General features: G+C 41.1%; 1 protein-coding gene across 1 annotated transcript; it reads left to right on the top strand.

Moving 5' to 3' along the window:
- Positions 1–8,479: 8,479 nt before the first annotated feature.
- LOC148035127 (putative auxin efflux carrier component 1b) lies at positions 8,480–12,091 on the top strand. The gene is made up of 6 exons (XM_087680095.1): positions 8,480–10,331; positions 10,404–10,713; positions 10,820–10,905; positions 11,036–11,193; positions 11,279–11,355; positions 11,470–12,091. Exons 1-6 carry the CDS (start codon positions 9,008–9,010, stop codon positions 11,534–11,536), a joined length of 2,022 nt encoding a protein of 673 aa, XP_087536221.1. The 5' UTR covers positions 8,480–9,007; the 3' UTR covers positions 11,537–12,091.
- The last annotated feature ends 852 nt before the right edge of the window (positions 12,092–12,943 follow it).

Below are 12,943 nucleotides of genomic sequence, written 5' to 3'. Positions count from 1 at the left end.
TTGAAATTTGTAATCTTGAATGTCCACTACAAAAAGAAATTCGAGGTCCTATGAGACTCACTAGCTCAAGTGGTAGGGAGAGTTTCTCTGATATGAGCCCAGCGTCGTGAGTTTTATCCTCTCTCAAGGAGCTATGGTCTCCGAAGTGTTCATTCTAAAGGAGTATTGGTCTCTCCAGAACTCTCAATGCTAGGGTCATTAGAAGAAGCATGACTTGATAAAGGGCGAGTGATATTGGACCCATCCTTGATCAATATGAATCTCATCCATAGTCCTCAAAACTTTGAATTTTGCTCATAATACATAATTCAATGGCTCAATCTACCAGTTTTAAGAGAGAACAAATTCAGTACTTAACTTGTAAGGCCAAATGCCTCAAAATTCTGTAGTATGTTTGCAATACATAGCCAATGGTGCAATCTACAAACTATAAGTGATAACAAATTTAGTAGGGTAAAAGGGCCAATAGTAGAATGTTATGCATTATAAGCTGTTTTTTTTTTCAAAGAGTTTCATCATGAGGTAATTTATGATCAAATCTTAAATCAACGAAAAGTGAAAAACCTCTTATGTGGGAAGACTCTGGAGTCTGATGGGCTCTAAAGGTGGCTAATGTTTAGAAGTCCCATTTCCCAATGGATTTCCATCCCACTTAGAGGTGCCAAATAAGGAAGGTTTGGGCTACTACCCGTGCATTTAGATCAAGTCTCCTCTACTTTAGATTTAAGAAATGATTGTTATTTTATAAACTTAATGCTGAGAGAGCCTTCTCCTTATAGGTACATGTGTGCTTGCAAATTAGAAGGCTTTGACATAGGCCTATGTCTTAAGTACTCTAAACTAGAAAACCTTATCATGTTGTCCACTTCTTCCATTACTTGTAGTTATATGGGCTTGTGAAAGGAAACTTTGTTCTCAATAGTAATAGAAAGTGAAGCGCAAACAATTACAAGTTGACCACAAAGTTGGCCCAAGCTTGATGCTTTGAGGAAAGGACGTTTAGAATGATCTTCCTTGCATGAAGCAATACTTGGACATTTTGGTCCACTTGTTGTTTTATAAGGATTTGTTACTTACCTAATAGAGGGTGCACGATGCGAGACATACTTGTGCACACACACTTACAAGTGATGACAATTCGTGCAATAGCTAGATTTTTTATAACTTGCATTCTTGCAATGGATAGGAACGTATGCAACAAAAAACTATCTACAAGGGAGTGTACAAGAGGGTGCAACTTTGTAGGTATAGGAACCAAATTGTAAGACATAAAAAGTATATGGACACTTTCTAGGTACCATAACACAATGGCACTAAAGGAAAAAGCCCTCCATGCCAACAAAAGAGGCTAGAAAACTCTATTTGTCCACCTAAACTTAGCCATCTTGTAGGCAGAGGTGTGCTCTAACCTTAATTTCCACCCTCTCACAAAACTTTGTAATTGTTAGATGCCCTAAACTTACATCTCTCAAGGCACATTGTGACCAACAAACCAAGCACATTAGTACAACTAGGGTTGCTCGATGTTTATCATAACATAACATACTATGAACCAAAAGACCAAGATTAGGAGAATTGATGGAAAGACTTTCAAAGAGTGCAAAAAACTTAGAGGAGATATAAAAGATGAGCCAAAATTGCAAAATGTTGAAGCCAACTTCTCTAAATTATTGCATCACCAAGAGGTTTAAGAGTACATCACCCCAAGGAGGGTATATCCAAAAGGAGTTGATGCAAAGTAGAGTCTATTGGTTTAAGAAACGTATATATTGCTACATAGTCCAATTAATGTGCTTGGTTAGTGATGTGGGGTTGGTGAAGCTAGTCAATGAGGAGCTAGAAGGGCTTTGGTACATGTGTTTAATTTGATTCCTTGCGAAGGAAATGAATGATACAAACAATGAGGAAAAAATATATATTATATATTCTTACTACTTTTTTGTAAAATGCTTAATGATTAGTTCTCCATCTAGCAATGCACAAAAGGGTGATAGTGCTTACCCAACAAACTCGAAGCAAATGTATTGCTTAATTGAAACAAAATTAGATCATAGCATTCCATTGATATAGCATTAGGGCAAGCTTACAATCAAATAGCATTGTGAACCTTCTCACTTTGCCTTCTTCTAAAGTATGAAAACATAATTGTACAGGGCTTATACATGCATCAACCCATAAAAAAGGTGCAAGTGATTGTGTACAAAATTTCATTATATAATATCAAAGCTCTACTCAATTAGAAGTGTGATGAAGCTCATTCTTTGTTCGACTTGTGAGCGATTTTATTTGTGTGTGGGACTAGTGTGGCTCTTGCCGACTCTATCAACTAATATGTGGACGAGGGGCACTCTCCCTTGTGGGGGTCTTGGTTAGTTTGCTTCTCTTAGAAAGAGAAAGAGTATTGAACAATACAAGTGAATGGCTAAGAACAAAGCCTAGTCGTTCTCAAATGGCGCACTTGCCCAAGAGACACTAAAACAGGATGATTTGCACATTGTCAAAACAAAAGATTTGCTTGTATATGAGGTCTAAGACAAAGGATTATGAGCAGCGTTCACAAGTCGGATATGACTAAGTAACTATCGTGGGGCACGAGAGAGAGAGAGAGAGAGAGAGAGAGAGAGAGAGGGGGTGCGCGTGTGTATAGAGAGGGACGCCATCTTGGGTATATCGTGTTTTGTACCCCCGACAAAATGCTATGCGGGAGGTTGTGTGTCAGGAGGGCTGGGGGCAGCTCTCTCTCTCTCTCTCTCTGTGTCTGTCTCTGTGTGTGTGCGTCTGCATCTGCGTCTGTGGTGTGAAGGGTTGTGGGCAGAGAGAGAGAGAGGAACACAAATGAGTGGGGGGTGGAAGAGACCCATGCCTTTGCTTTGCTTTGGTTTTGGTGGGAGAGTGTGTAGGTGGTACTGGGCAACTGTCGCCAGCGTGCAAGCAGCAAGAAAGGCGCATGCTGCCTTCCTTCAGAGGCATGCGCCTCTCTCTCTCTCTCTCTCTCTCTCTCTCTCTCTCTCTCTCTCTCTCATACTCAGCGGTCTCAGCCTCCTCTCCCCCTCCCCAACGGGGCCCGGCCGACCCTTTCTCTTACTTATCTCTCTCTCTCATGCTCAGGATACTGTACTACTCATGAGTCATATTCCCTCGCTCGAATCTGTTTGATCATCTCTCTCATACTCATGATCCCCTCCCTCCCTCCCTCCCCCCCTCTGTCTCTCTCTCTCTCTCTCATACTCACTCTCTTCCTCTAATACTCATTCCTCTGTCTCATACTCGTCTCTCTCTTTTTCTAATACTCAATTCTCTCTCACTCTCTCACTAATCCTCATGCTCTCTCTCTCTCTCTCTCCCCCCTCTGATACACACGCCCTTCTCTCTCTCTCTCTCTCTCAGACACACACACACACACACTCTCTCAGACATATGCCTACTATGCCCATGCCCTTGCCCTTGCCTTGCCTTGAGCTTGATGTCCCTTCTCACGCATCCCCATTGCTCCCCCCCACCATCACCGCCTCCCCTTGAGCCTCGGCCCCCTTTGTCCCCCCTCCCCCAACCTTTGTTTATTGAACCCAAAACATTGGCATCATTACCCTATGGCTTTGCCTCCACTTGTCTAATCAACCCCAAATTCTAAGAAAAACACACTCACATCTCTTGCATCATTGTTTTCAAAAGCTACAACACTCTGTCTAATTCCAAGTCAAAGATGCTCTCCCCCACTAATCTTTTCATAAACTATTAATTAATATGATGCATGATAATCTTAATGTAACCATGCTTTTGACACGTCCACTTGCAAGTTGAATTGCCACCAACAATTTCTACATAAGTAGAGTTTGGAGCACCAATTTCCACATAAGTAGAGTTTGGAGACGCTCCTAGTTTCTTTTAGTCAAGTTGTTACTAAGGTATCAACAATGTGCCAAAAAGAAGTAATAGCCTGGGCCTTGGACCATGGCTATAAGTAAACGTTGGGAACATTAAGTGATCCATGCAAAAACCATCATCACAAGCAAAAGGTGAAGCCTCCTAACCATGCAAAAAGTATGACCATGATCCCAAATTGAGGTACTCAATATGAGACAAAGGTACATGGGTGATGGAAAAAGGATCGTTGATCCTTATCGCTAAGGACTTAGCCCAATGAAACTTTTTATGGCTACATGTTCTTTCTCAAACCAACAAAATAACAATTTCCCTCTCAAAAGAAAAAGGTGGCAACATCCCTTAAGACCTTAATTGATGAAGAAAAAGAGAGAAACACAAGTATAGACATTGCTCGATGAATAGACATGTAAAGATATCCCGCACTCTCTCATTAACACAAATGTCAAAGTTGTAGTAGACACTTTCCTTGTTGCTCTTTCTTAATTCCAAAAGCTTTGACAACTAGTTACTATGATAAAATATCAAATGAATCCTATGTCCTACTAACACTTTATAATCGTGTCACTCACCATATATAAGTGCTTGATTTGCTTTGTGATCATTTCACAGTGATTTGTTCCAACTTTTGAACCATGTGAATGAAAGTTAATATCAAAGTGATTTGTTTCACACGAATTTGTTTCAACTTTTGAACCATGTGATAAAAGTTAATATTGAACGGTCATAGTCCGTATAATAATTGTACTCAACACCATCAATCACCACTAAGGTCATGAAAGTTTTGTTTCCACACGATGTAAGTTGTAGTGGGAAAGTTTTTCTAGTGAGTTAATTAGAAGTAGTAGTTTCCTCTAAGTGCCAAGAATATTAGCAATTTTGAATATCCAAATAGAAAATTGTTTTGGCCACACAAAGAAGGCTCTATCATAGACTCATTGCAACAACAATAGATTATTGAAATAACAAATTTTCATAAGAACTAAGGTTTGCTCCTCACCCTTTCTTTGTTTGTTTTGAAAAAGATTGGCCTCAATTGATGCGAACTTAAAGAATGCAATTGTTCCAAAGACCTTGGTTGCAAAGATCTTGCTCCAAAACTAGTCTATCAACTAGAGACTTGCAATAAATGTGAAAGGGAGGGGTCATAAGAAAGTTTGAAACTAGGTCTTAAAAGAGGCCTCCCCATCAAGATCACAAAAGAGGCAGCCATGCAACCATGTTGAAACTCTGTGTGCATGCATGCATGCTGTTGTGTGAGTGTGTATGCATGTGTGTGCGTGTGTGTGTGCGTGCGTGTGCATGTGTTTTGTGAGCAACTTGCAACATGCATTGCTACCAAAGAAATTTTGATATATTAGACCTAGTACCTTCCAAAATAGGACGAACCTCTTCCTTCAATCCTACAATCTTTTTTTGGATATTGAGGATCTAAAATCACTTAAGGAGTTTCAACTCATTCATCCAATGAGCATGCATCTAGTCGTATGTGAGCGAGCATGTATGTGTATGTGCACCCCCCTGCACACACGTACAGATGCACACTTACACATACGCATGCATATACATGTAGACATGTAGATATATGATCTTGAAGTTATTCTATCAACCATGGATGTACTCTTAAGGCAGAATAACAATAAGAAAGATTAAATACTCCTACATGTTAACTTGACTTGGTAATTGAGATATAAACTCAATGCTTCATTTGTGGTTGGAACAAAAGGGCCACTCAAATGTAAAGTTGCTATTGCTGTTAAGATAGAATCACTACCTACAAGGGACATTGCTTGGATTTCAACTCACTAAACTTTGCCAATTTTTTGCTACCACATGGCAACTTTTGGCTACATGGAGATGGGAACAACTACTCTATGAAATATACCATTATGCTTTAACATTTAAACTCAAAGCACACAAGAATCAATATTCTCTTTAAACAAGGGCATGCCATAGTTGTAGTATCACATTACTCCAATTCTCCAAATAGACTACAAAAGCATCTATTATAAGCATTCAAAGTGTGTGATAGTAACCAAAGTATAAACATCCATTCCTTCAACTAAAGTAGAATGAAATACCATGTGACTTCATTACAAGCTTTATGCTAGCATAAGAAGTAGTTGAATAATTAATAAGTTAAACATTCAAATTGTTCATCATGATTGATCTCTAAAATAGAGCCATGCTTCATGGATTGAACTTCAACAGGTAAGATGTCTAGATTTTAATGAGCATTTCTAGAAGCATTGCATAGTACTTCATGAGTTTTAGGGTGTAGCTTTCCTTTAAGTCAGGTATTTCAAGTAATGTTAATGTTAGGGCTTTCATTACTGTCCATGGATTCCATTCTATGCATTTCATGGAAGTAACTCTTCAAAAAACACACTCTCACACAAATTATGCATGTTTAGAAGTTGAGACATTAAAGGTAAAACGACTCAACTTCAAGTAAGTGGGGTGGCTTAAGCTTTCATCCGACAACACTATAGAGCTTGCAAACTATGCTTTGAAAAGTTGGAATGAAAATCTTATAAGGCCCATAGGTAGTCTGAATTGTTCAAGAATAAGTTTTTGTCTTCATGATATGAAAAGTTTGTGGTTTTTCTTCACTAAGAGTTATTGGATGTTTGGTACAAACATGAACTCCTATTGGAAACATGTGAATATTGACTTGGATTAACACATGATGCTAGTAGACACTTTGATATTCTAAGAACTAATGAAGTCTCAAGGGCTTGACTTTATAGCAAAGATGTATCTTAGTCTAATTTGATGTAGGGGACAATACTTGTCGACCATTTTGTTCCAAAAATTGATGGCATTTAGGTACCATGGAGGACATGAAATCGAGTTTGGATACTTATTGCAAATAATTCTATGTTAGGATAAGCACATTTGAGTATGAATGCTCATGCCAAGTTTAAGTTATGCTTGATTTTCAAAATGTATGTTATATATTTACACATTAAGAAAAGTTAATGCTTGTGAATGTCACCCTTTAAGAGAGATTTCCTTGATACCATGGTAGGGCACACTTATGACTTTTTAATGAGGAACACAATGTGTGTACTAAACCACTTATTTGCGCATAATTGCATCTAATGTCCAAGTTGAAGCCCTTAGCTTGAGCCCTTTCTCAATCAATAAATGCAAATGACCATGAGCATTTTCTAAATTGATAATATCTATGTACAGTCAAGTCGTACACATATGGCCCATTCATGTGGCTTAAACAACTTTTATGTAGATGTTAGATGTAACTTGTTTTAGGGTCTCAAGGTCAAGTGGTCACAAGAATGTTTGTGTAAGCTACAAACAAAAACTTTTAACCATTTGCAAGTATTTACCTAGATTTTGTAGTGCTTCCATCACATTATAAACTAAATAGACGCAATGTTCTTTCTAAAACCTTCAACTTGAAATTTGCAAAACCTTGGTTTTTTATGAACATTGCTACCATGAACATTGGGTAGAATGCCATGTAATGGACAACCAACAAAATTTGTTGTTTTATATAAGTGAAAGGATGATCTCTAGTGAGAAGTTAGCATTGCATTGAATTTAAAATGTCAAGTATGAAAGGGCTTATCCATTAAGCTTGGCTAAATTAAAATCCTACTTGATCTTTTTGAAAAGAAAAGAGGTTGAATGAAGATTTTGGGTTTCACCTTATCCTAAATTCAAGCAACTAGCAATCAACTGGATCCTCCAACAATTGGGAAGTCAAGAGCTTACATGAATCTAACCTCAACCAAGGTAGTTATGACATGCACCATTGATCTAGCAAGCCTAGTTGTTTGCTAACTTCAACAAGGCAAGTAATTGAAAGGCAAATCTTAGTTGAGTGCAAAGTTGATCTCCTTTCTGTATGTAAAAGATTAAAGCCCTAATCTAAGACTTTCAAGCATACTAATGAGCACAATGACAATAATGAATTGACAACAAAAATGTTAAATGCAAACGTGGCAGCCATGAATGAGTAGTGAATAGAGACCACCTTAATTAAGGCTCCAATTTGAAGACTCAAGCACCTATCATAGGGTTGTACTGAAATAATTCAAGATGCATCTATAATATTGAAGTAAAATTTACATCACCCACTCCCAAAGAAGGGGGGCAAGGATGCATATATATATATATATATATATATATATATATATATATATATATATATATATATATATAGGATAAAGGCGATACTATATTCTTCCAATCTATTCACAAAGAAATCGAGGTTTTACTAGAGCCCCTTAAAAAATCGAGAAGTCGGTTGCCCTCTGGAACCCAACATTGATCTTATCTAGTAGGCTTGAAAGAGGCATGGATGCATGGAAAATATGGCTGAGATACCCTTGTAGAAACGATGCGGGGGCTGCAAAGCATGGGACCGGGGGCTTATGATGTCCAGCGTCCTTTTGTACATGAAGATATGTGTTTTTGTCCAATAGCTAGCCCCTTCCTTAGAAGCTGAGAGACCTGCACATTCTCTCCTATATGACACTTTTGGCCACATGCATGCTCAAGTTGTTTTGGCAGCAGTATCATATATGGCCACCCCACCCCACCCCACCCCATCCCACCCCTCCCTCTATTCCGTCTTGAATTGTACATAATCCCCACTTTGCCTTCCTTTTTAAACAGAAATCCATTTTCTATCATACCCACATGCCGCCTGTTTCTTTGCAAAGGCGCACAATTTGACACACAAATGTCGTCTCTCTAGTATCTCTGTCTCTCAGTTCCTCCCTCTCTCCCGCTTGCCCCTGTCTTCTGATTGCTTCTGCTATGGCTTCTTTCAGTGCTTCTGCTAGCTGCAATTTCACATTCATCAATTTCTAGACTGAGCTTTGGCTATTTCTAATTCTATGTCCTACTCCACCTCCTATTATTATTTCTGTGCTACTGAAGAGAGCAGGTGCTCTCTCTCTCTCTCTCTCTCTCTCTCTATAAGAGCTTTCTTGATGAGTAACAGATAGTGAAAGAGATCCTCTTTTCATCTCTACTTGCATTTCACTCCAATTCTTAAGTCAGCTATTGTAGGCAAAAAAACGCCAAAAACCCAAAGAAGAAGAAGAAGCAGGAGCAGAAGAAGAAAGGGGGTGGCCCTGTTTCTGGAACAGAGATGATTACCATCAAGGATCTCTACAATGTGCTTAGTGCCATGGTGCCACTGTATGTGGCCATGTTCCTGGCCTTTGGGAGTGTGAGGTGGTGGAAGATTTTCACCCCTGTGCAATGCTCAGGGATCAACCGCTTTGTCGCTGTGTTCGCGGTGCCGCTGCTGTCGTTCCACTTCATCTCCAGTAACAATCCCTACAAGATGGATGGCCTGTTCATCCTGGCAGACACCATGTCCAAGATTGCCATCCTGATTGTGCTGGGATGCTGGGCCAAGTTCTCCAGGAGTGGGAGCCTGGACTGGATGATCACCCTGTTTGCCCTGGCCACCCTGCCCAACACATTGGTCATGGGTATCCCCCTCCTGTCTGCCATGTATGGCAGCTTCTATGGTGGCCTAATGGTCCAGGTTGTTGTCCTCCAATGCATCATCTGGTACACCCTCATGTTGTTCCTGTTCGAGTACCGTGCCGCCCGCCTCCTCGTCATGGAGCAGTTCCCCGAGACCGCAGCCTCCATCATCTCCTTCAAAGTGGACTCTGATGTGGTATCCCTCGATGGCCGAGAGCCGCTTCAAACCCTTACTGATGTTGGCGACGATGGCAAGATTCGAGTCACCATCCGCCGGTCGACGTCGTCCCGTTCGCAGGCGCTCAATTCGTTTGTAGCTTCACCTCGGCGGTCCCTCGGGCTGGCCTCCATGCCTTCCTCCAAGGCCATCACCCCCAGGCCTTCCAACTTGACTGGGGCTGAGATATACTCTGTGTATTCCTCCAAGAACAATACCCCCAGAGAGTATGGATTCAATCACCATGACCTCCAGTCGATGATGGGGAACAGGGCTGGCAGCCCTAGGCAATCCAATTTCACCTCGTCTGATGTGTACTCTGTCCAATCGTCTCGTGGTCCAACCCCCAGGGCATCAAATGTCAATGAAGACAATTATAAAGAGGTAAATGGAGGAGCTGGGAGAGGGGTGAATTCACCAAGGTTGCCTCCACCCCCATATGGGTCTTTAAATCACAGCCATGGGATGAGGAACCCTACCACAAATAGCAATCCCTTCCATGAGACTGGAGGGCACAAGGTCACTTATCCTACCAAGAAGACATTAGGTGATTCAAAGGCTTCTCCCAAAGTGGAGGATGAGGGGAAGGAGCTGCACATGTTTGTTTGGAGCTCCACTGCTTCACCCATGTCAGAAGGTGGATTGCATGTGCTTGGGTCGCATGATGCAGTAGCCCCTGATGGCAACAAGGCCTTGCAGCAGGATTTGAAAGAAGTGCGCGTAAATGTCCGCCCCTGCAGTGAGCCAACAGCTAATGGGGGTAAGTAAGCCTCTGTCAAGAAAATACTAGTTTGATATGTTTAGGGGTATGAATGTGCTTGATTGTGTGCAGACATGCATGAGCCGCTCAATCCACAGCAGCAGCCTCCTGTTCCCTACATTGGTGAGGATTTCAGTTTTGGGAGCAGAGCAAAGTTTCCTGGTGAGACAGGCCCAGGGGCAGAGAAGCAAAGGCAAAGCGTGTCAAAGTCCTCAACTGGAGGTCAGTCTCCGAAGATGCCTGGATTTGGAAAGCCGAAGGAGATGCCACCAGCTCGGGTCATGGTGAAACTCATTTTGCAAATGGTTGGCCGGAAGCTCCTCCGAAACCCAAACACGTACTCAAGCTTGATTGGTTTAGTCTGGTCTCTAATCTCATTTAGGTAAAGCTCATGTGTCTGTAGAAGGGTACATAAGATGGATGGCCTGACCCCAAGGTTTTCCTGATTTCACTTGAACTGGCTGACAGAAATTTTGTACTTGTTTCAGGTGGAACATTGGGATGCCAAAAATCATCCTGCACTCGATAAGCATACTGTCAGATGCCGGGCTTGGGATGGCAATGTTTAGTCTAGGTAAAGTTTTTTCACCTGCAGGGCCATGGTTCCTAAGAGTTTGTATGGAAGTAGCAAATTAATTGGGGTGAAGCATTTCTGCAAGCTAATTTGAATGAAGCTTTCTTGAATCCGTTTTTGTGATGTTCAGGTCTATTTATGGCTCTGCAGCCCAGACTAATAGCCTGTGGTACATCATTAGCTGTTTTTGCAATGGCTGTCAGATTTCTTACTGGACCAGCTGTCATGGCTGCTTCATCTATTGCAGTTGGCTTGAGAAATGTTGACCTGCATGCAGCAATAGTTCAGGTGCTAAAGCTGTTCCTAATGTTGCTCAACTAAGACTGTCAGGTTGAGTTCAAATCTAAGGCTTCTTTGTTCTTCTATTCGCTAGGCTGCACTGCCACAGGGGATTGTACCATTTGTTTTTGCAAGGGAGTATGACTTACACCCCGATATACTCAGCACGGCGTATGTTACTTGCTCCTAGTCTCTAGTTTTACGTTGTACTTATGTGGTTTCACTATATGAAGTTGGATTCAGATATTGCCAGGGCTGACGATCATTTTGCATTTCAAATTCCAGGGTCATTTTTGGCATGCTGGTTGCCTTGCCAACTACTTTGCTATACTATGTTCTATTGGGACTATAGTGAACAAATGGGGGATGCATACATTTATGTGAGTGGCCAAAAGCAATGCAGCTCACCGGCCTGAAGCAGCTTAAATGGTCTGTAAAGAATGACCGATTGGGCTGCATCATGCAAACTGGCAGTACATCCTCATTGCTGGCTCCATTCTGGGAGTTTTGGATGGTGAAGGGTGGTGGAGATGCGTGTCAATGGACAAGATTTTGTGGTTAAAAGGATGGCTACATATGGAAGCAGTTCTTTGGAGGCTTTTCCTAGGGCCATCTATTGGCATTCCACAATTTTGCAGCCTGAAGCCATTACCGCAAGGGAAGAGAACCAGCTTATATCAGGTTCTCCATGACTTGTACATTGCTTCTTAAATAGAACAGGTGGCATTTTGTCTAATCCAGCTACCTTCTGGCTTACTGTGAGTCCTCAGGCTCATTGTCCTAGGCAAGTAGGAAACGAACGCAATATCGTCTGGAATTGTTGTAAAGGCTGTCATCATAGTTGTTGCCAAATAGTAATGAAGTTATACATTTGTCAGAGCTGGTAGTGCAGATCTACTTAAGTTAGATGGGTATATATGTGTGCATCATTTGTAAAATAGCCAATAGGTGAAGGAGAGAGAGAGAGAGAGAGAGAGAGAGAGAGAGGTTTCAATCCTGAAAAAGATGACCAGGTAAAATAACTATACATACATACGCACATATACACTTGCACGAGTGTGTAGTACCCATGGGGAGTGTAACCTTTTGCCACTTCTATCTACAATTTCTAGGATAGGACTAAGCCACAAGTTATCCATTGAATGCTCATACACAAAACTGTTGGCGCTCCTTTGAATCCACCAATGCATTGGTCACCCTGCTATTAACTCAGCTCGAAACCTAAGAGTATTACTGCCCATGCAGCTTGCAGAGCTGACAAGTGCTACTGCCCATACTGCTCCAAGCTGTTGGCATTCCTTGAATCCACCACTATATAGGTCAACTTGCCATTTACTCGGCATCAATATAAATGAAAGGGATTCAACCTGGTCATTGTAAACTTTTGCTGGCATTCTCTCTCTTTGGCTCTCATCACAATCCATTGTTTTTGCATCATCTTCTAATGTGATATGCTTAATGTCTTCCTCTTGTACAATGATCATGTTAGAGTGGAGACCTTATTTTGCATGTGTGACAAAATTCCCACTTCTTGTTGAATGCAAAACACAATCCTTTCTCCCTAAATTCCTAGAGCTTGTGAGGGAGGGAAGGGTTAAGTGCTTGCTCTCTAGTTTCTTGAAGAAGATATATGAGGATCATCATTCTTTTGTTTCCCACCATGAAATTTGTAAATGGTCCTAGTAGTAAAGATTAGGGTTACATAGATCGAGGTATAAATGGATCTTCAAGCACACGTCTACCTATGCAACACCTCATA

Source organism: Lygodium microphyllum, chromosome 6 (genome assembly GCF_053477565.2).
Source record: "Lygodium microphyllum isolate KBCC chromosome 6, Lygodium_microphyllum_v1.1.10, whole genome shotgun sequence".
Classification (NCBI taxonomy): Eukaryota; Viridiplantae; Streptophyta; class Polypodiopsida; order Schizaeales; family Lygodiaceae; genus Lygodium; species Lygodium microphyllum.
Note: the sequence above shows the minus strand (reverse complement) of the source record. Positions and strands in the feature narration are given on the sequence as shown.